General features: G+C 45.7%; 1 protein-coding gene across 2 annotated transcripts in view; it reads left to right on the top strand.

Annotated features, from left to right (window-relative positions):
• PRKAR1B (protein kinase cAMP-dependent type I regulatory subunit beta) overlaps positions 1-23,614 on the top strand; it is a 524,789-nt gene that overhangs the window by 385,751 nt on the left and 115,424 nt on the right. For both annotated transcript variants that reach the window (XM_069209839.1, XM_069209840.1), the window contains exon 9: positions 16,255-16,376. In XM_069209839.1, coding sequence (XP_069065940.1) covers positions 16,255-16,376 — 122 coding nt within the window. The remainder of the gene's footprint in view (positions 1-16,254; positions 16,377-23,614) is intronic.

Below are 23,614 nucleotides of genomic sequence, written 5' to 3'. Positions count from 1 at the left end.
GGTGGATTGGACTGGAGTGGTGGATGTTTTAGAATGGGGTGGATTGGAGTGGGTGGAGTAAGGTGGGTTGGATTGGAGTGGGGTGGTCTGGATTTCCATGGAGTGAACTAGATTGGATTGAAGTGGAGTGGATTAGAGTGGGATGTATGGGGTGAACTTAAATGGAGTGGGGTTGATTGGAGTAGATTTGATTGGAGTGAGGAGGAATGGATTGGAGTGGGTGGATTGTGGTGGATTGGAGTGGGGTGAACTGGACAGGAATGTGGTGGATTGGAGTGGGGTGGCCTGGATTGGAGTGGGTGGGATGGAGGGAATTGGATTGGGTGTAGGGGGGTGGATTGGATTGGAGTGGGGTGGATTGGATTGGATTATGGTAGATTGGATTGTGTGGGGAGTATCGGATGGGGTGGATTGGATGGAGTGGGGTGGGGTGGATGGGATTGGGGTGGAGTGGACTAGATTGGTTTGGAGTGGGCTGAATTGGAGTGGGTGGAGTGAAGTGGATTGGATTGTAGTGTGGTGTGGTTGATTGGATTGGGGTGGATTGGAGTGGATTTGAGTGGGCTGGGGTGGATTGGACTGGAGAGGGGTGGATGGGACTGGAGTTTATTGGATTAGAATGGGTGGTTTGGGGTGGGGTGGAGTGGATTGGGGTGGATTGAACTGGGCTGCTTGATATTTTTGGAGTTGGGTGGATTACATTGGGTTGGTTGGATTAAGGTGAATTAGATTGGAGTGAAGTGGTCTGAATTGGCATGGGGTGGTTTTGACTTAAGTGTGGTGGATTGACTTGGTGTGGGTTTCATTGGGATGGGTGAATTGGAGTAGAGGAGATTGGAGTGAAGTGGATTGTATTGAAATTTGATGAAATTGAGTGGGGTGGATTGCATTGGATTGGGGTGAGGTGGATTGGAGTGGGGAGGACTGAAGTTGGGTGGATTCTAATTGGGTTGATTGTATTGGTGTGAGATGGCTTTGATTAGTGTGAGGTGGATTGTGGTGGATTGGATTGAAGTGGGGTGATTGGGGTGCATTGGGGTGGAGTGGGGTGTATTGAATTGGATTGAAGTGGACTGGAGAGGGGTTGTTTAGCTTGGTTTGGATTGGATTGGTCTGGCTTGGAGTAGTGTCGATTGGTGAGTGAGGTGGATAGGATTGGTGTGGGGTGGATTGGATTGGGTGGATTGGAGTGTTGTGCATGTTTGTGTTAAAGTATCATTTCGGAAATTACACACAGGAAATAAACAGTCTTGCTTTGCTATATTGAGAACAAGATAATTGTCATCTTTTGAGAACAGTGCCCACAAGCAAAAACAAAACAAAACAAAACATGAGTCTGCTAAGTGAGAAAAGAAGACCTGACAAAATAAAAGAAAGTTAACTGTAGGAAATAAAACTGTGCAATTTTGTTTGTCCTGCTTGGCACGTTTTTGCGTGTCACACGCGGTCTGCCTGCACGGCACTAGAAGATTAAAAGATCAATCAGTCATGTCGGGAGTAGGGGACGGGCACTGATTAAGTTGAATCAATCAGGGTTTGGTCTCTGCTCCACAGAAAGGAACAGAAGTGGTGCTTGGTCTGCAATGACCAATTACGAGGCTGTAAAGAAGAGTGCCATGCAAGTCACCAAATGGTAAGCAACGGGCGGGCTCCTAGCCCTTTTTGTTAATGACAGTGACTTGCAAGCGAGACACATGCTCTATCACATGCTGCTGTTGCAGGCTGTACCCTAAAAAGGATTAAAATGATTCACAGCTTGCAGATTTTAGTGTCTGGTCCTTTTATGTGTCCTTGTCTATAGTGGGCCCACCTGCCATCTTCATCCCTGGGTCCGGGCTTATCCTAGAATGACTACAATGTAGCTAGAATGGCTTTCATATTGACTAGAACCACTAACCACAGACTGTTATGAAGTCTCTCAAAATATTAAAGGTTCCACCTTCAGAGTTTCATTTACTTTGAACCGAAAAAAGACCAGGTCTTACTTAGTGTTCTAGAATTTACTGAGTGTACTGGATTTTCTCTACCTCAGGTGGTTCCTTAAAGTTGTTAGGTCTCAGTTAATTTGGCAAAGTAGGGGTAGAGAGGGTAGAGACACTCATGGATACCAGCTTTGGAATTTAGTAACCACTGCGTTAGATTTTGTGGTATTGGTCCTTGAATGTTCAGGTCCCCAGTGCCACCTTAAAAAGTAAACCTGTGAGTAATGACATATAGAGATTTTTATAAAGTTTAATTTAGAATCCTTTAACCTTCGGAGAAAACACCCCTTAATGAGTTACAGTTTTGGTTGAAGAAATAGTAGACTTCAAATGGGTAATTTTTCAAGCTGATGGCAAAGTTCTGTTTAGGCTACCCATAGGAACCACCATAGTCTCTAAAATTAAATTGTGTCATTAAAGGCCAACTATCTACTTGGTCACCTAAATTTATATTGTGGTGGGGAAGATTGTAGACTTTAAAAATCATGATCACGCCCCTTGTAAACGCCTTGGCCATGATGCTCCCTGTTTGGCTGTCTTTTATTTTTTTCTCTACTATAGCTAAATTAGCTTCAATTTTTTTGTGGTCAAATAAAAAACCTAGAATAAGTCTTAAGAAACTTAAACTTTTGAGTTCTATGGAAGGATGTAACCTGCCGAAATGGTATGATTAACAAATAGTTTTACTTGTAGCTAGTGGAGTGTGTTTGCTTAATATCTCACCTATCGTTGTGGCCCCTTGGCGTTCAATTAAATGCCATCTCATGCCTCCATGCTCTTTGTTTTCAGCTTTACCCATGAACTCTTTTGCATTGCTTCACTCGTCTTGCATCTTTCACGACACAATTCGAGCTTTCAAACTTTTGGACAGATTGTTGCCACTTAGGTTATCTAAATCTTCAGCCGATATGGACCTGGATTGCTCCAGGTAGGGTATCAATATAGTGTCTGATCTGATGGAAGGTGACCGACCGCTCTCATTTGCTCTTCTACAGGCTAAGTATTCATTGGCTAATATAAACTTCTATAGTTTCTTAAAGATTAAAACAAAACTTTCAAAACTTGGTACATTGCCTCCTTCAGCCTTTCTCCTTTTTATACAGCTATTGAGTAGAAGCGGTCACATAGTGTTGGAAGTACATAAAACCCTTGTTGTACCCTGGTGTACTCTCCTTCACCTCTTCAATGACGATGGTCGACATATCTTCAAGAGTCAAATCTTCCCCCATTCCTGACGATAGATGGCCGAGCATCACTTCTAACCTACCAAATAAATTAATCCTGCCCCTGTCTCAGACACATTTCCACTCTGCACATTTTTTCCGTTGGACACCATCTAAAATATTTAAAGTACATCGACTTGAGTCTGATCTTTGTTGGTCCTGTAAAGAAACTGTTGGTACCCTTGACCATATATTTTTCACATGTAAACACCTCTTTATCTACTGGACGGAAGTTCATGATCAAGTTTCTACTGTTTTTAAAGTATCCTTTTCCATGTCTTTTCTTCTTATCGTGTTGGGCCCATATGTCTTGGATTCCTCTTTGTAATTATGAGATAAAGAAATGGCTTTATTTGACCATCTTTTGATGGTAGCAGTCAAAGTTATTTTGTTAGAATGGAAAACTCTGAATAACGTTTCATTTTACGTGTCGATCACTTACCTTAGAAACATACCTAAACATTTATCACTGTCACCAAGGACACCTGTTCCATCACAGTTGCGATGGCACACACTAGACACCTTCATGAACGTAGCATAATAGACTCTTCTGATGGATACAACTACCTGTGGATTCCTCATCCTATGAATTCTCCCAGTGCGCCAGCATTCAACGGGAAATCTTCTTCCCAGCTCTCCACATCGACAAGGATGTCACAATTGCACGGCTCGGCACGCGACTCCGTCTGACGTCACTGTGGCAATAAGAGGTCCTTGCCAGCGTGCTGACGTCCGTTCCCTTTTTTCTGTGGCTTTGACGCTAACAGTTTTCTCCTAGCTCTAGTTACTGTTTCAAAGGTGTCCTTTTTGTTTCCAGTTCAAATGTCTCCTCCTAGGAAGTCGGGGTTTAAACCTTGTAAGGAGTGCGGAGGTCGCATGTTGGTTATGGACCCTCACAATGACTGCCTTTGGTGCCTAAGTTCGGAGCATGACGTGGAGGAGTGTGTGTCCTGCCAAAGCATGAATCCAAAGGTGCAGAAGGAGAGAGAAGCCAAACTCTTTCTGGCTAAGGTGAAGAATGGGCACAGAAGACATTGCAGATCGTCTTCACATACTTCTTTAAAGAAGCATAAGAAGCGGCGCCGACATGACTCTCGGCGTCATTCGGCTAGAGGTCGTTCACGATCCAGGTCCCTATCTAGATGGTGACGTGGGAAGTTAGTCCTACGGTGACTCCACAGCCTCAAAGCCCTCAGGCTTCACCGGCGCCATCGGTCTTCGAGGTGGTTGTACCCCAAGAGAGTCCTCGCTTTTCACCTGGGGTGCAGGATTCTGATGCCCAGTCGGCACAAGTGCCGCCGAAAGATCAGCGGTATCCTGCCTTCCCTGTTCCGGGAGGCGTCCCAGCGGCATTTCAGAATGCCATGTTCAACATGTTCAGTGCTATAGTCCCTGCTGGTGCACCGGCTGGTCCCACCGGTCCTTTGGGATTCTCAGTAGGGCTCCCCAGCCCCTTATAAGTCGGCGCCGTTCATGCCTTTTTATACGGCTGAGGGTGCTGGTTCAGCGCCGATAACTTCGCCTCATAGGCCTACTGCGCCAATGACATCGCCTTATAGGCCTGCGGCGCCGGTGATGTTGCCTCATACACAGTTGACGCGGATGACGGAGTCTCAGGTGTCCACGGCGCTGATGGGATCAGCTCTGGCGCCAGATGGATCCGGTTTGGATCGTAGTGTGTCTCCGTCTTCTCCTGGTCCGCGTCTATCGGTCCTGAAGCCGGTGTCATCGACGTCGGCTAACTCGGTCGACGCCAAGATTGAAGGCCAGGTTGACGTCGCGCAGAAGAGCACTGAAGCTCTTAGAAGAACAAGAGTACCAAAGACAGCTGCTAGAGGAAGAAGAGATTGCTGAGTCCTTGGGGGATTATCAGGGCCTAGCCTCAGCCAGTGGGCCGGACACTTTCCCGGAGTGGGATCTTTCATCTCCAGGGGAGTTTACAGAGGAAGTGGCCATTCTGTGGTCAGGAAGGCGGCGAATTTCTTGGACCTTCCGTTGCTGGCAGCTGAGGTTAAAACGAATATTTTGACCGAGGTCCTGCATCCTTCTTCGGCTTCAGCAGAACCCTTGCTTCCATTTAATGATGCTCTTACGGAGCCTATATTGGAGATTTGGAGGAAGCCTGTGTCATCGCCAGCTGTGAACAGATCTGTTGCAAGACGGTACAGGGTGGCTCCAGGAGATCTGTGATTTTTATCAAAGCATCCGACTCCGGAGAATTTAGTAATCCAGGCCTCATGTTTGGCACGTTCTGCACCAGGCTCCTTCCCTGTTATTTCTTTGGACAGAGAGTCCAAGAGGATGGAGCAGTCAGCCAAGAAGACTTTTTGATCCTGCAGCATGACCCTGAAAGCGGCAAATGCTACTTGTGTGTTAGGGAGATATGTACACGCCCTGATGGATGCGGCTAAAGCTGTAGTTGCAGACTTACCGCAGGATATGCAGGGGCAGTTTGGTGAGCTCCTGTCAGACGCTCTAAGCAGATTATCCAGTCTGGTCTGGATTCTACAGACTCAGTGGCCAGGGTACCTCAATCACTACCAGGAGGCATGCATGGTTGAGGTCTTCTGGCTTTTCGACAGATGTCTAGACCACTCTATTGGACCTGCCTTTCAACTGAGAAAAGCTGTTTGGAGCCAAAGCTGACTCTGCCCTAGAGTGCTTCAAGGACAGTAGGGCCACAGCGAAGACTTTGGGTCTACAGGCTTCCACTACTACCCCTTTCAGGTCCTTTCGGAGGTTCAGGTGGTTTGGGCGTGGAGCCGTTTATCGTGGGAGACCCCAGTCCACAGTCCAACAGCCTGCTAGCCTTCCACATAGATCCTTTAGAGGGCGGGGAGGGTTCGGACAATAGGGGCTACCCAGCAGCACCCTGCATCATCCTCTTCCTCTGGGGGACAACAATAAGGGAAGCAGTACTAGTTTCCCACCCATTTTGAGTCACACTTCTCCTGTAGGGGGTAGGTTACGTCTTTTTCTCTGCAAGTGGGAGTTAGCCACATCAGACTCCTGGGTTCTAAATATTGTGAGGAAAGGATATGCCCTTCCTTTTCAGGAATTTCCCCCTCCCATCCCTCTCCGTCCTTCGTTTTGTTCAGAAGACCATCTCCTGTTGTTGCAGCAGGAGGTTCAAATCCTGTTATCAATAGGCGCAGGTGAGTTTGTTCCAGAGCAGGAAAGGGGTCAGAATTGTTATTCAAGATATTTCCTGATCCCCAAGAAGGATGGTCGATTGAGACCTATCCTGGATCTGGGGATTTTGAATTGGTTCCTCAAGCAGGAGACATTCAAGATGCTGACTCTAGCGCAGGTGCTTCTGGCATTGAACAAAGAGGATTGGATGGGGTCTGTCAACTTGCAGGATGCTTACTTTCATATCCCTATTCTCAAGTCACGCAGGAAGTATCTCCGGTTTGTGGTGGGGTCGCAACACTACCAGTTTGCGGTCCTTCTGTTTGGGCTTACTTCAGCACCTCGAGTCTTCACGAAGGTGATGACGGTGGTTGCAGCAAGTCTGAGGAGGAAGGGAATATCGGTATTCCCTTACCTGGATGATTGGTTGATCAAAGCCAAGTCTCTAAAGCTCGTGCTGCGTCACTTGCAAATGACACCTCAGTTGTAGTTCAGTCTGGGCTTTTCAATAAACGTGCCCAAGTCTCACCTTGAGCCCTCTCAGCGCCTCCTGTTCATAGGGGCAGTACTGGATACAACATTGAATCGGGCCTATCCTACGCCTCAGCAGATTCAGGACATTCAGGCGTTGATTCCAATGTTTCAAAATGGAGCGTTTGTTTCAGTCCTCAAGGTCCTATGCCTTGTTCGCTTCTTGCATTCTGTTGGTCACTCATGCACACTGGCACATGAGGACTCTTCAGTGGTGGCTCCGCAAGCAGTGGTTTCAACACAAAGGGGATCTCGAGGAGTCGATATCAATCTCCAGAGATGCTGCAGCGGATCTACGATGGTGGGCTGTGGACGGCAACCTTTCCCAAGGAAGGCCGTTTTCACTACCACCTCCGGTGGCCACGGTCATAACGGATGCTTCCAGTCTAGGGTGGGGAGCTCATCTGGGGGACCTGGAGATCAAAGGTCTTTGGTCTCCAGTGGAACAGACTTTTCATATCAATCTGTTAGAATTGCGGGCAATACGTCTAGCTCTCAAGGTCTTCCTCCCGTCCCTTCGTTCAAGTCTTGACGGACAATACTACTGCGATGTGGTGCATCAACAAGCAGGGAGGACTGGGGTCGTACCTTCTCTGCAGACAGGCTCTGCGGCTCTGGTCCTGGGCTCAGGACCATTGGATTTGCTTTGTAGCAAATTATCTGGCCGGAGTTTTCATCGTACTTGTGGACAGTCTGTCGGCATTTCTCGGCCGATCACGAGTGGCGTCTCCATCCGGATCTGGTCCTTTACATCTTTTGGATGTGGGGTTTTCTGCAGATAGACCTATTTACCACTCGGGAGAACGTGCACTGCCCGTCGTTCTGCAACCTCCAGTATCCGGTGCAGGGAGCTTTGGGGGACGCGTTTCAGATGTCTTGGTGCGACCAGTTGCTTTACGCGTTTTCCCCCCATACCCTTGATTCCTCGGTTTCTGAGGAAGTTTCGCCAAGATTGGGCTCAAGTCCTTGTAATAGCTCTGGATTGGCCGAGAAGGGTGTGGTACACGGACCTTCTCCATCTCTCACTGTGCCCTCCGCTCCATCTCCCTCTCAGTGCAGACCTCCTCTCGCAGTCGCAGGGGCAGGTTCTATACCCCCACCTCCAGAGCCTGCACCTACATGCCTGGAGATTGAATGGGGCACTCTCAGTGCTTTCTCTCTCCCACCGGAGGTAGTGGATGTTATTTTATTGGCCAGACGACACTCCACTAAGACTGTTTATGCCGGCAGGTGGGGAAAATTTGTGGCTTGGTGTGGAGAGAAACAAATTGATCCCTTGAGAGCCCATCTGTCTGATGTTCTGTTGTTTGTTTTAACGTTAGCACAGAAGGGTTGTGCAGTTGCGACTGTCAAAGGCTATTTGTCGGCACTGTCAGCCTTTCTTTGCCTTCCTTATCAACTTTCCTTGTTCAAATCACCTATTGTTGTTAGATTCTTGGAAGGTTTAACAAATACATTTCCTTCCACTCCATTTCTTATGCCTCAGTGGGATTTAAATCTGGTTTTAACTTTTTTAATGGGTTCACCCTTTGAACCCATGCATTCTTGTTCTTTAAGATTATTGGTCCTTAAGACAGTTTTCCTTATAGCCGTTACGTCTGAGTGAGCTTCAGGCCCTTAGTGTCAAACCTCCCTTTCCATCATTCTTTGCTGACAAAACGGTGCTGAAAACCAGGGCAGCTTTTCTTCCTAAAGTTGTCACTCCTTTCCAGATGGGGCAGTCTAGTACCCTTTCATCTTTCTACCCTCCTCATCCCTCAAAAGAGGAAGAAAGACTTGATCGCTTGGACCCCAGTAGGGCTCTCAGTTTCTATATTGAGAGAACAAAGGATGACCAACTCCTTGTTGGATATGTAGGAAAGATGAAAGGCAGAGCTGTCCATAAAAGAACCATATCCATGAGGGTCATTCTTTGCATTAAGATCTGTTGTTCGTTAGCAAAGAACATTCCTTCTGAGGGTATTAGAGCTCATTCTACCTGGGCTAAGGCTGCCACTTCATCTTTGGCTAGGGGTGTGCCAGTGGTAGATATTTGTAAAGCGACAACTTGGGCTTCCCTTCATACTTTGCGAAGCACTATTGCTTGGAATTGGAGGTCAGAAAGGATGGCCATTTTGCTAGTTCTGTGTTGCAGGATTTCTTGGTGTGACTAGTCTGGCACCCACCTCCGAGTATGTTACTGCTTTGGGACTCTGTTCATAAGGTGAGGAATCCATAGGTAGTTGTGTCCATCAGAAGAATAAATTACTTACCTTCGGTAACACTTTTTCTGGTGGATACACTAGCTACCTGTGGATTCCTCACAGTACCACCAGCCTCCCCGTTGCTTGTCTGGTCATTCCAAGACTTTTGTATTACAAGTGTATATATGTTTTGATTAATTTTTATATAATTATTGTTGTAATTGTGTTACATCAATATGGTTATATGTATGTATTTATTTGAGCTATTGTGAGGTCGGTTTTCACCTGTTCGCCTCAAAGGCATGTAAAAAATAGGTGAAACTGACGTCAGCACACCGGCGAGGACCTCTTATTGCCACGGTGATGTGAGACGGAGTTGTGTGCGGAGCCGTGCAGTTGTGACGTCCTCATCGACGTGAAGAGCTGGGAAGAAGATTTCCCATCGAATGCTGGCACATTGGGAGAATTCATAAGGTGAGGAATCCTCAGGTAGCTAGTGCATCCACCAGAAAAAGCTTTACCGAAGGTAAGTAACTTGTTCTTCACTACCACTCTGTCTATTTTCCTACTGCAGTTAAATATTTCTATTTCTATTTTTTGTCTTTTTCTTTCTCTTTATTCTTATGGTTTTCCTTGTTTTTTCTTTTCTTTTTTCTGTTTCTTTTATTTCTCTCATGGAATATACTCTTGAGACCTACAATTCTTTAATCAATAAATGCCTCCTTTCGCATTACTAGGTTAATGTATGGTGTCAATATGATAGCATGGTTCTTTTCATTGTCATTTGTACTTTTGGATAACTTCTCCTAATGTCAAAACATACTGTTGAATTTAAGTTTTATTCTGGATTTATGGTACGAAGATAACCTTTGAACAGCTCTTTGCACATATTTTTAATGCTTTTTAACGTGTGTGGCAAACTCATATTTGCTCGCGCCTCATGATACTTATGGCACGTATTGTTCTTTATTGTTTTGTTATTTCTTATGTTTACTGAAAATTTAAAAAATAATTGTAAAAAAAAAAATTAAGTGCAAAGGACCTGTAAACAAAATAAATAAATAAAAAGTCGGGCCAACACCAGCCCTGAAAGGTGTACCCAAACTGGTTCTCGAACCCCCTGAGACCCATCTAAACTATTTACAGTCATAACTATGTTATGGATAATGACACTGTTGACTTTATTTTTTGCTATTTGATAGCTTAAGGTGTTAATAATGTGTAATTCCTAATGTAAAGCAATAACCCTGGCTGGATAGTGCATCTTTATTTTGAGGTGATAATCGTGCTATTGTTTCTGGTCTCAGGCTCCCCATCTCAGCCTTTATATTAGGCCTTGACTGCTCAACTAATCTACTAGGGAGACTTACGGAAGATTTGGAGGTTCAGCTTTCTATGCTAACACAGTAACTAGTGTCTCAGTCATAAGGGAACTCATTCAGTCCCCCTTTTGACACCTTTAGGCCATCTCACAACTTCAAGGATCTAGGAAAAGGCCTGAAATATATATAAAGTGATATTTATTATTATTTATGAAATGTATTCAATTTTAATGACTTTTCCTAACCTGATACCACTGATAATCATATATTTACTTGCTTGAATCTCTTATGAAAATCACTGTAAATATTTATGTTGCTACAGTGTGGGGATTGTGAATGGACTGGGGGAAATGTGGCAAACTATTGCAGCCTTAAGGTCTGTCCAGTGGAAAACAACAAACAGCTTGCTTGAGCCCTAAAGAGGAGGGGCTTTACTACTTTCTGCCACATGGGGCAATGAAAACTTTGTGGACCTCCTGGAACGTGCCAGGGTGCATGTCCAGGTGAGGACTGGGCCTGTCTGTGCATGTTCATGCCTGGTTGAGGCTGGGCCCTCTCTTTGGCCAGCAGATTTTGGTCCAAATTGTTGATACAGGAAGCTATTGTAACTGTAACTAGCTTTTGCTGTCTATATAGTTCTTCTTTTTGTGGAGCACCTGCATTATTGACAAGAGAAAAGCAAATTGCCCACTAGAAGGGTCAGCGATCAATCACTAAATATTTGACTAGCGCTATTGGGATCATTAACTCGGAGATTAGCTCTGTAGAGGAGACAATTACTGCTTCTAAGAAAGTATCCTCTGGAGTGACCATGGCCCACCAGAGCCCCATAACCAGTAGTTGTACTGAGGATAAAAGCCCCTGTTAATAGTTTGCATTGCTAATAAAGTTGAATTTTATTAGATGTATCCCTGGCTCTCTCTGAATGCCTGGTGGGAGATGCAGATCAGGGGGATGGCTCACTTGAGGTGGCACATTTAACATCTTCTACTCCTCCTTTGAAGATGCAGAAAGGGGATTGTGTCCCTCTAAGAGGTACTGAATCCTCTCCTTCTCCAAGATCTGGAGCAAGAACCGGGGAGCGAATGGGCCCAAAAAAAAAAAAAAAAAAAAACTAATAACCTGAAGGCTATATATTCAAAGGATCTGTCAGATTTGGAATCTCACTTAATGATCCCATTCTTAAACTGTTTGGACAAGTTGGAGACTGTGATAAATTATTTTTGTTTAGAGATATTTAAAATTATTTTTGTTTAGAGATATTTCAGAATTGAAAGAGCTACATATTTTTAGGTGAATTTTATTAATCATTTTTAAACACATAGAAACCACACAAGTGACAGCCTACATCTCGGGTTAAAGGAGAATGTGCCATACTTAATACAATAACTTGGAGTCAGGACCGTTCAGAGATAAAATATACGGCAATAGAACCACATCCTGATACATTGCAAAAACATGTGTACAATGATAGCAGTAGGCAGTGTAGTTTTAGGCTTTTCAGTAGAGACGGTATACCTAGCACCGAACAATAAAGAACAGAGGTTGTGGCGTAACTGACCGTTTTGGATGCTGCAACTTAATCTGACTCTTGTGGTTCATGCTGTAACAAATAGTGCCAGAATGGTTGCTAGATGTCTCTTGGCCTGGATGTGGGTGGTAACAACGTAGCATATATCTCACTATTGGTGCCACAGAAACTCAGCCTTTTAGCCAGACAGGGACAGCTGGGGTTTGACGGCTTCCCCGGTGCAAAGCGATGTCACGATTCTCCAATAGCAACTCCATTGCGGTAAACCTGTGGACGCCAACACATCTCGTACACATCCTAGCAGGGCGAGAAGAGGGTCAGAGAAAGAGCTACATTCTGAGCTTGATGAACTAAAGGTTCCTATCCAACAATCATGCCCATATCAGGGAAGTCAAACAAACTATTCTGCTTAGGTAGAGAATAGCATTATTGTGAGTTGGGAGGTCATGCCCTCTGAGCCTGGATTGGAAGTTAATTATCCTGCAGTGAGAATGAGTGCCGGAAATAACATTGAAAACAACTGTAATTTAATTTTAGTTAAATGTGGAGATTCAGGGATTTCCTTAAACAGAAAAAAATGCTTATCCTCAGCTATCCCTGGAGTGTACCCCGAGTGCAGTAGTTCTAAAGGATGTACCAATATTATCTTCAACCTTGAAGGAAGATTATCCCGCTTAAAAAACAAGATAATTCATTGTTTAAAAACAAATACTGGTTTGCCATACGAACTCTCAGCAGACATGCTTATGGTAAGAAGAACTCCCTGGATTAGTATTGGTGAAAAGGAAGTACCAGGTGACTGTGCCGTCATCAACTTTAAATCCCCTAGTATCGTAAACTTACATTTAAGTCATCTGTACAAAGGGAAACAAGTAACAGGTTCAATTCTGGCCCTGCCCCTCCGTTATTTTTACAGCCCAACAGCCCTTTTAGGCACCCATACTGCTTCAAGAGCCTCACAACTTCTAAATGATAAGCCAACATTCATTGTGGAACTACGAAACAGATTTGGTGCATTAACTCCCTTGGATGACCTGGATTGACTCTGCCCCAAAGTGAGATTAGAGGTGATGTAAGAATATTGCTGAATCTTGAATGGTGGATTTATTGCACCTAGATGGTGGTCCCTAAGGATAAGACTGCATTGAGGTTGGCAGACACCAAGGATATACCCCTGGGGTCCCTTGATGTAAAGCCGGGTCTTATGCTTCTTTCGTGGAACATTGCAGGTATCCACTCAAAGTTGATAAATCTGACTGGTTATGTCATTAATTACACTGATTTGTTTTGTTTGCAAGAAACATGGGCCTCTGAGGAATTTTGCATAAATGGTTTTCCAATGGTTTTGTGTAGTCCAGCCATTCCATCATGGGCAGGGAGAGCCAGAGGAGGCTTGGTTACCCTGAGCTCAGTCAAATGAATACTTGCAAAAGTAATTGATTTTAATCTCTGTTATCAACTAGTACTCTTGTAGATCTCCAGTTCCTTTGATGTTATGTTGCCCAATTTTTATAGTAATATTGTTGATGTTCATGTTACCACAGTGATAGATGAACTGGATGATGGTGGAAACACTAAGCCAGTCTTACTAATTTGAGTGGGAGATTTTAATATATGATTGTGTGACAAAAGTAAAACATCGAAATGTGGCATAGAAACGCGGGAAAGGATGGACATGCTATATTTCTAGCATTTCCTAAATGGGGAGGCTATAAATAGGATCATAATGTCTAAAAATCTGATATTTGCTAGAAAATATAGGACGGAGAGTCACCTCTCCCTTACCTACAAAGGTATTGGCAGTGGTTGTGAGATTGCTTTTGTAATGCTGTCTTTGGATCTAATTCTTTACTGAAGGACTGTAATGTTGACGTCTCCTACTTGAACGATCACAATCCGCGTGTCATGGTTCTTGATCCATACTTATACGATGACCACAGGCATGAGGAGAATTTGGCACTATTACAGACTTTCAATAAAGGCATTAGGGTTAAATGGGTTAGAAAAGATGAGTAGGAATTATTACATAGGTTTATTTAGGATATTAGCTGCACAATCACAATACTGACTTCTCCTGGTGAATGCCCTGAAAATATTCCAGAGGCTTTTAATGTTCTATGTACATCTAAGGCTAAGGGGCTCACTGTATGCAATCCCCTCCAAAAATAACTCCCCAGAGGGCTGGTTTAACCAAGTCTGCCGAGCTGCACACAAGTAATTTAAATCAGTTTTATCAAAACAGCTGCATTCTAAAGTAGTTATGATGTGTCCAGAAGACCATACAAAGAAATTCATGAGACCAAAAAACCTAAGCTCAGAAGGAAAGCTTTGATAGAGCTGGAGGAAGCAGCAAAAAATGCGTATAGCTCTGCCTTCTGGAAGGTGGTAAATCAGCCTTTCCTATCAGGTTAACAAAGGCCTCTGATGGGATCTTTGTACTAGTTCAGGCATAGGTGGATCATTTTTACAACATTTTTAATATGAGCAGTAAGGATTCTACCTCTGATACTATTGAGGTAAGGGATGTGACTGTTGCTATTAACTCAAGCCTTTTGAGAAATGCCCCTAGCCCCGACGATGTGCCATTAGATTTTTGTATAGTGTACCCTTTTGGGCTCCACTGTTATCTAAAGTTGTCAGGGCTGCCATAATCGGGCAACTTGTATCATCTTGGAAGGAGGCTGTGGTAGTTCCCATTTGAAAAAAAAAGCAAACAGACACTCTCCATGCTGTTATCACCCAATCTCCTTCCTATACAGCTCCCTCAAAATACTAGGAATGATTTTGGCTGTCATACTACAGGTCTGATTAGAGGAAAAGTAGGTTCTGTCTAGATTGCTGGATGGTTTTCGCCCAGATTTGGTCAGTGCTTAAACCTTCATTTAGTAATTGGGAAGTATGTCAGTGTCAGGAGAGGATCCATTCATTTAGCATTATGGACCTCTCCTGTGCTTTAGACATGGTTAATGGAGCAAAACTTTGGGTGGAGGGGACGGAGATAGATCTGACTCTATCGGCTTACTTCATCTGATACTTTGGGACACAGTGGCTAGGATTAGATACAGGATAGAAGGGGTAGCCGATGATTAAATCCTTTTTAGGGGTCCGTTTAGGTTGTGTGATGGCCCCATTGCTTTTACTTGTCTACATAAATGGCCTAGAACAATGTTTATATCTGGTAGGGAAAGGTTTGCCACAAATGAGATTATGTGCAATGCCAATTTTAGTTTATGCAGATGATTGAGTTTTAATTTTAAGAACAGCAAATGTCCTACAGCTTATCCTTGATGCTTTTTATACTTTTATGGGTGAGTTGGACCTTAACACTAATCTTGGTAAGTTTTTTCCCATGCGAATTGGTCCAAAACATCAAAACTATGTAATTTCAATTGGGAGGGGTTGTAATCTCTAAAGTGACAACTTTCTCCTATTTGGGTTTTCTCTTTGACTCAAATCTAAATTGCAATTCTTTACTTAACTCCAGGGTAATACAATGCCAGAGGGTAGGTGATGCAAAGATGATAACTAACTATAGCAGGTTGAAAACAAATTCTTGTGTAGACTTTTGGCTTTCTTTCACTCCTCACCTTCCTTCATGAGGTGGGGTTGGATCCCATGGGAGACAGGATTCTTTGGGTAAGTAACTAGGGGAATTCATAAACAGACTACACGATATTGTCTTTCTTTAGACAACGCTATGGCAATCCCCTAGATTAACTGTGTTAAAAATAGAATAGCCTTGTACTTTTGGGACTGTTGGAGCTCTCCTATAACCAGAAGAGTATAGAGGTACAAACAAAGAAGCAGGTGAGAGACTTATTCTTGTAGAGGCAAGCCAGACTTCATAAGGAGGACTTGGATGAGTTATGTTCCAAATATCAATTATAGCCTAATTAAACAGTCTATATTTATTTGTATTTATTTTGTGGATAGCGAAAGCGAACAGTCTTATGTGATTTTATTGCTTTCTGTGTTCTTTCTCATTGTATATGCAACATGAATTGTTTTAATGAGGTACACTTTTATAGCTCTTTTTAGCTGAATAAATTGTTTGATGGTGATGATGCTGCGGCAAACTTTATAATATTGGCTTGGCTCTCTAATCCGGGAGTCATCATAAAGACCATCTCAGCCCCCTCAGATTTTTCCCGAGTGTCGTCTCCTTCCAGACCTGTTGTCATACCATTTACAAACATTTCAGAGCTTAACAACAGTGGAATTTTGCCGACTCACTTGCAGCACTCTTTCCTATAGAAAAAATACATTTGGTATTTTGTCTACCACTGAAAACTTTAATATCACTGACAGAAATATTTTTGCTAGTAATATTTTCTTGTTTTGGTTGCTTAGAATCATTGGATAAATGGGAACGGTTGACAGTAGCTGACGCACTAGAACCTGTTCAATTTGAAGATGGAGAGAAAATTGTTGTTCAGGGAGATCCAGGCGATGACTTCTTTATTATAACAGAGGTAAGACATTTTTTTAGAACATCAGCATATTTTGAGTATAATATCCTTAGGGACGGTTCTTTTAATAGCAGTTTAGTTGATTCTTTGACATGTGTGGACACATCAACCTGCTAGGAGAATACATTTGAAGCCAAAAAAAGACACATTACTCTTGAAAATGAATACTGTTACAGATAAATCGCTCTTTGCATGCACCTGAAAAAAATAGTATGGTACTGAGTAACGTTGCTGTGTTTATTGCATGTGGTCTGCACAACAAAGTTCTTGAGTAACGATTTACTAATTTGCTAATTTAGGTTAAAAGTTAAGTGTACATGTAGTGGTATGCTGGTAATTTCAACTGAAGGGTTTCCTATTTTTCCTGCATTAAGTGAGCAGTTTTTGTTTACATTTTATCTATGAGTAAAATTACTCCATTTGATATTTAATAATTGTTTTGCATGTGATAGTTTTTAACAAACCCATAAAATGTAAACATGAAAAAATGTGTGCCCACATTTAAAAAACTTTTATTTACCTTTTTTCAGTTTCTCACAGCATGCATGTATTTATATGCTTTTGTGGATTTTATGTAGAGTGATCAATAAACTTTAATGGCTATCAGGAGTGTGTTACAAAGTTTAGATGAACATAGTTTGCGAGACGTAGAGTTGAAGTCGAATATGCTTGAGTTTTAGTGTGAAGTGATCCATTGAAGAAAAGAGTTCTGGTGCAAGAGAATGTTTATGGAATTGAATCAGGGTACCAGATGATTTAAAAATATTAACTCAAAGTTCAATCGCATGGTTATCAGGAATGTTTTGTGTGAGGCTGAATAACTTAGGTGATTAAAATTCACCAATATATGGTTGGGCAAAACTCCATTTTGATTCCCTCGAGTGTGATTTGAGCGGGGATCGAGAAAAAAATATAGTTAAAGGTTAGTTATAATTGAGCGAATGGAAACCCGAAAACATCTTAGAATTCCCCAGTGATGGTTCGCAGCACACATGGTGACTCGCGCCACCTGTCAGCTTTAGTTATAGTTTCAATAGAAAAAGCATTTTTGACTTGCCAAATCTTTGGCACCGTTTGATGAATCTTCACAAACTTTTACAAAAAAAGTGCCCCAGTGCTAGTTTTCAGTACACAGATTGTGCTTTTGCTGATTTGGTGTAAATCAGTCCATCTCTGGCCTCGACGACTTTGCGAAGATTAGGAGCTTGTGCACGGCAAATGCACAGTTCTTATTGGTTGCCAACACTTCAACCAGTTAAAAAGTAAAAAAACCAAAAAAAACAACAACAAGGAACCAGGCGTTCTTCGACTTCACCCCGTTGATCGGATGACATGACACGGGAAGAGCGTCGATGCTCTAGGCCTCTGCCAATGGAGCCTTCTTCTGGGTCGGCTCCGCACTTCCCCGACTTCCCGGGAGCCGGAGCCACTCCCACCCAACTTAAAGAATTTTACGAGGCCATGCGCCTCATTTTTGGCCAGTCCGACTCACCTTCGGAGCCTTCAGGCACAGGTGTGTCGATTGGGGTCCCCTCAGTTTCAAAGCCGTCGGCTTCGGCCACGGCTCCGGAGGGCCCTCCGGATCCAATCGCGGATCCGTCCCGACGCTGGTCATGCCACGACGACCTTCCCCGGCGTCGGGTCATACGTTGACGCTCCCAACATCAGTTGTGCCCACAGTCAACATCGATCCCATCCTCATACCCGACGATCCGGAGCCGTAACAACGTCGATCTGCGCCGATTCTGTTCTCTATGGGTTCTCCTGGGCCCAGGGTTGATCCAGACCCTTATTCTTGTGGGTATGGATACGGGGAAGGTATGGAGGGGACGCTGGACCCTTTAGAACACCAGTTTGACCCTCAAATGGACTGGGTGCAGGATTTGGGTGATGCCAGTGGTTTAGACACCTCCCCTGACACTGGTATGCTCTCTCCTCCTAGCGTGGCTACGGAGGAGGGTGCTTCTTATTCTATGGTGGTGAGAAGGGCGGCTGAGGTCCTGGACCTCGAGCTTCCTTCTGTGGAGGTCAGGCCTAACATCCTAACCGATGTGCTTCAGCCGGGGTCTTCCGAGCCACTTTTACCCTTTAATGAAGCACTGACTGACGACCTTTTAGGTACTTGGTCCAGACCCAGCACAGGGGCTCCTGTGAATGGGACGATTGCCCACCGCCATCGGCCTTCGCCGTCAGACTGGAAATTCCTTACCCAGCACCCCACGCCTGAGAGCCTTGTCATCCAGGCTTCTTCTTCATCTGGTGCATTCCCTGCCGCACCCCCGGATAGGGAATCAAAAAGACTGGATAATTTGGGGAAGAAGTTGTTTTCTTCCAACAGTCAAGCACTGCGGTTCGTGAGCACTGCATGCCTTTTGGGCCGCTATTCCCATACTCTCTGGGATGCGGTCGCGCAAGTGCTGCCTGCAGTTCTGGAGGAGGCCTGGACTGTCCTGTCCCAAACCGTAACAGATGGGAGGGATGCAGCTAAGTTCATGATTTGTTGTGGACTGGATACGACCGACTCTGGGCAGATCGGTTGCATCGATGGTGGCATTGAGACGCCAGGCCTAGCTGAGAATGGCTTTTCGGGGGATGTCCAGCAATCCTTGATGGACATGCCCTTTGATGGCACATGTCTCTTCGGAGAAAAGGCGGACTCAGCACTCAAGCGCTTCAAGGATTCCCGAGCCATGGCCCGGTCCCTTGGCCTCACGCCCGCACCTAGATCCCAGCAGTTCGCCATTCGCCCCTATCGTGGCTACGGAAGGGGCACCCAAAAGTGTCCTTTTCCCCCAGGCCACAAACCCACGCATGCTGTACAGCCCCTGCGCATCCACGGACGCTGGATCCCACATTCCCAGGGATCAGGGAGCTAGCGATTCACCCAGTCCACCCTCACCCCCTCTTCATCCTGTAAGCCTTCCTAATCCACAGGTACATCAGGAGCCAGTAGGTGGCAGGATACGCCATCACCTGCCCCAATGGCAATCCATTATGTCGGACAGGTGGGTCCTCCAAATTGTCCGAAGGGGCTACTCCCTCCCCTTCGAGACATCTCCTCCAGCCATGCCACCTTCATACAGTCAGATATCAGAGGATCACATGGCGCTTCTCCACGAGGAAGTCCAAGCCCTTTTGGCCAAAGGAGCTATAGAAGGGTTACTGTTGCCAGAAGTAGGTCCTAGTTGCTATTCCCGCTACTTCCTGGTTCTGAAAAAGGACAAAGGTCTTCGACTTAAATTAGATCTTCGGTCCCTCAATCTCTTCCTAAAAAAGGAGAAGTTCAAAATGTTGACATTGGCTCAGGTCCTATCTGCCCCTGATCCTGGAGACTGGATGGTAGCGTTGGACTTGCAAGACGCATACTTCCACATTCCCGTCTTGCCAGCCCACAGACGTTACCTACGATTCGTGGTAGATTACGAGCACTTTCAGTTTACAGGGCTCACCTTTGGCCTTACCAGTGCCCCTCGGGTGTTCACTAAAGTGATGGTGGCAGCTCATCTGCACAGGTTAGGGGTCCCAGTCTTCCCCTACCTCGACGATTGGCTGTTGAAGGTGAACTCACCCCAGGCAGTCGTCTCCCAGCTCCAGACTACTGCAAACCTTTTTGCATTCGCTGGGGTTCACTATCAACATGCCGAAGTTACACCTGACTCCTTCTCAGACACTCCCTTTCATCGGGGATGTTCAGGATACAGTGAAGTTTCGGGCATATCCTCCTGAAAAGTGAGTCCAGGATATTCGGGCTATGATACCGATGTTTCAGTCTCTGTCCTGGATTTCGGTGAGAATAACTCTGAGGCTGCTGGGCATCATGGCCTCCTGCATCCTGCTGGTTCAAAATGCCAGATGGTATATGCGGACTCTGCAGTGGGACCTGAAGTTCCAGTGGGCGCAGAATCAGGGGAATCTTTCCGACAAGGTCCAGCCTGCAGTGGTGGTTAACAAATCAGGATTGGGTCAAGAGCAGATCCCTCTCCTTTCCCCTACCAGATCTTAGGTACATGACAGATGCGTCACTCCTGGGATGGGGTGGCCACATGGGAGAGGCAGAGAGCAGAGGCATCTGGTCTCCGACGGAAACCGGGCTCTATATCAATCATCTGGAGCTCCGAGCGCTTCGACTAGCATTGATTATTGAAAGCATTTCTTCCCTCCCTCAAGGGGAAAGCAGTGCAGGTGTTCAGACAACACCACCGCTATGTGGTATTGCAACAAACAAGGCGGAGTGGGGTTGTGGATCTTTTTCCAAGAGGCCCTTCATCTCTGGACTTGACTGGAACATCAGGGCATTTCCCTGGTGGTTCAACACCTGTTAGGCTTCTTGAATGCCAGAACAGACAAACTCACCCGACGATGCATGTTTGACCACGAATGGCTTCTCCATCCGAAGGTGGTGCAAGGTCTCTTCCTGCAGTGGGGAGAACCTTGGTTAGACTACTTTGCCTCCATAGAGAACGTGCAATGTCAGCTGTTTTGCATGTTGGAGTTTCCAAGGCGGCACTTGCTCGTCGACGCTTTTCGTTGCAAGTGGAATTCAGGCCTCCTGTACACCTTCCCGCCAATACCACTTCTGCCCAGAGTTCTGAAGAAGATCAGGCAAGACTGGGCGCAAGTAATACTGGTGGCTCCTGACTGGGCACGAAGAGTCTGGTATCCAGAGCTTTTGAACATGGAAATAGCTCCTCCGATCAGACTGCCCCTTCAGGAGGATCTTCTGTCGCAGCAGCAGGGGAAGGTCCTCCACCCGAACCTGTCAACTCTGTGACTTCTTGCTTGGAGATTGAGCAGCAACAGTTGACGTCTTTTGACTTGCCACCTGAAGTCTGTGACGTTATCTTGGCAGCCAGGCGTCCCTCAACCAAAACTGTATACACCTGTCGTTGGAAGAAATTTGTGGCATGGTGCATCGACAATTCTGTCGATCCTCTTTCTGCTCTTCTCTCTCAAGTTCTTCTCTTTATTCTTCCTTTGCCCGGCAAGGTTCCACCTTGGGCACTCTTAAGGGATATCTCTGCTATCTCTGCTTTCTTAAGGCTATCTGATCAGCCTTCCTTATTTGTATCCCATAGTTGGAAGGTTCCTTAAAGGCCTCACACACCTTTCCTCCTATCCCATTCATCTTGCCCCAATGGGATCTCAACCCAGTCTTAACTTACCTTATGTGTACCCTGTTTGAAACGCTTCACAAATGTCCTCTCAGGCTCTTGACTATAAAGACTGTCTTTTTAGTTGCCATTACTTCTGCCCGCAGAGTTAGTGAACTCCAGGCTCTGTCATCTAAGCCACCTTGGCTTGCCATACAGCCTGACAAAGTGGTGCTTCGCACAAGGGATTATTTTCTACCTAAGGTAATGACATCCTTCCATGGTGGACAGTCCATCACCTTGTCTACCTTTTATGCACCCCCACATCCCTCTCATGAGGAGGAGAGACTCCACCGTCTGGAAGAGAAGCACTGGTGTTCTATCTTAATCGTACCAAAGACTGCCAGGCGGACGATCAACTCTGTGGGACATGTGGGTGCAAAGAACGTGAAGGCAGTGCAGAAGAGGACCATTTCCAGATGGGTACACTTATGAATCAAATGAAGCAACCTCCTGAAGGTTTGGGAGCTCACGCCATCAGAGCTACTGCTGCTACCACGGCACTAGCACGGGGCGTTGTAGTCCTGGAAATTTGTCAGGCAGCAACGTGGGCATCTCTGCACACCTTTATTAAGCACTACTGCCTGGACAATCAGGTCCGAAGGGATGACTGCTTTGGCCGTTCGGTCCTGCAGGACTTTTTGGTGTGATCTTGGTTCGCAGGCCCACCACTGGGGATGGCATTGCTCGGGTATCTAAGGAATCTACAACTAGAAGTCTCTATCAGATGTACAAGTTACTTACCTTCAGTAACGAAATATCTGTTAGAGACATATTCTAGTTGCAGATTCCTTACCGACCCGCCCATCCTCCCCCCACTTCGAACTGATTTCTAGGGACAGGAACTTTCCCTTGAGGGCCCTAGTTTTGGCGCACCACTCTCAGTGTTCTTCATGGCTCCTTGATACTGGCGTGGAAAGAAACTGACAGTGCACCGGGGTGGAGCCTATATACAACCATGACATCATCATGGCGAGCACGACGTCAGCGGAGTCGACCGATGCCACCTGACGGCGTGCAGAGGTACTGCTCTAAGAAAAATCTCCGGAACCAGTCTGACGCCTGGGGAAATTCAAAGGTAAGGAATCTGCAACTAGAATGTCTCTACCAGATATTTCTTTACCGAAGGTAAGTAACTTGTACTTTCAAAAAAATTTTTGTAGCGATTTTGTGATGACGTTGCAAAATTGCTTTTTTGAAGCCCCCGGGTAGGTCACATCCCGGAGACATTAATATTTTGTAAGCGGGATGGGGCTGCTTGGCCCCCCACTGCACCAGTGACCGCCACCTCCACAGGGCCCTTTTAAAATTGTGTCTGGCCCCGGGGACCACCCCCTCCTCTGGGCATTTGTGTAATTGTGTGTGGGGGGCCGCAGCTCCAAGGACCACCACCTCCCCGGGGCATTGTCAAAATTGAGTGCGGGGGCGGGCGTGCAGCCCCAGGGAACGCCTACTCCCCGGGCAGTTTTGTAATGGAGTGAGGGAGAGGTGCGTGGCCCCCCATACCCTGAGCCCAGGAACCAAAACCTCACAGGGGCTATTCGTTGTAAGGGGGCTGCACCTCCTCCCTCAAGGAGCCAATGATGGCCCACCTCCTCCCTCAAGGAGCCAAAGATGGCCCTAGGGACCACCAAACCCAGGGCCGGCTCCTACTATGTCCCAGTGTGCCCACTTCTGGGACATAGCTGTTTGCTTAGTCACAGGAAACACTCTGCTCGCAGCGAGGGAGAGATGTCAAACAGCTCTCGGTCACTGCGAGCAGAGGTTTCCTCTGTTTCAGGAAACAATTGCTCTCACAGCACTGCTGGCTCCTGTGGGAGGCGGGTAGCCAGAAGGGACCGTGGGGGCCTTCAGGCTCCCCAGTAGTCCCCAGCATTGTGACTGGGTACCCTGGAGGGCACTGAGGTCATATGTTGGGCCCCAGGGGACGGGGGTCCCCTCCCCAAAAATAAATAATAAATAATTAGGCTACGCCCAGTCGGCCTGAGGAGGGGAACCGCAGGGCCCCTCTACCCCCCCAAAAAAAAAAAATAGGCCACGCCCCATAGGATGGGGTCCCCAGGGACGGGATTAGCCTGGGAAGAGGGGGCC

Source organism: Pleurodeles waltl, chromosome 10, assembly GCF_031143425.1.
Source record: "Pleurodeles waltl isolate 20211129_DDA chromosome 10, aPleWal1.hap1.20221129, whole genome shotgun sequence".
Lineage (NCBI taxonomy): Eukaryota > Metazoa > Chordata > Amphibia > Caudata > Salamandridae > Pleurodeles > Pleurodeles waltl.
This window is presented reverse-complemented; position numbering and strand designations above follow the sequence as displayed.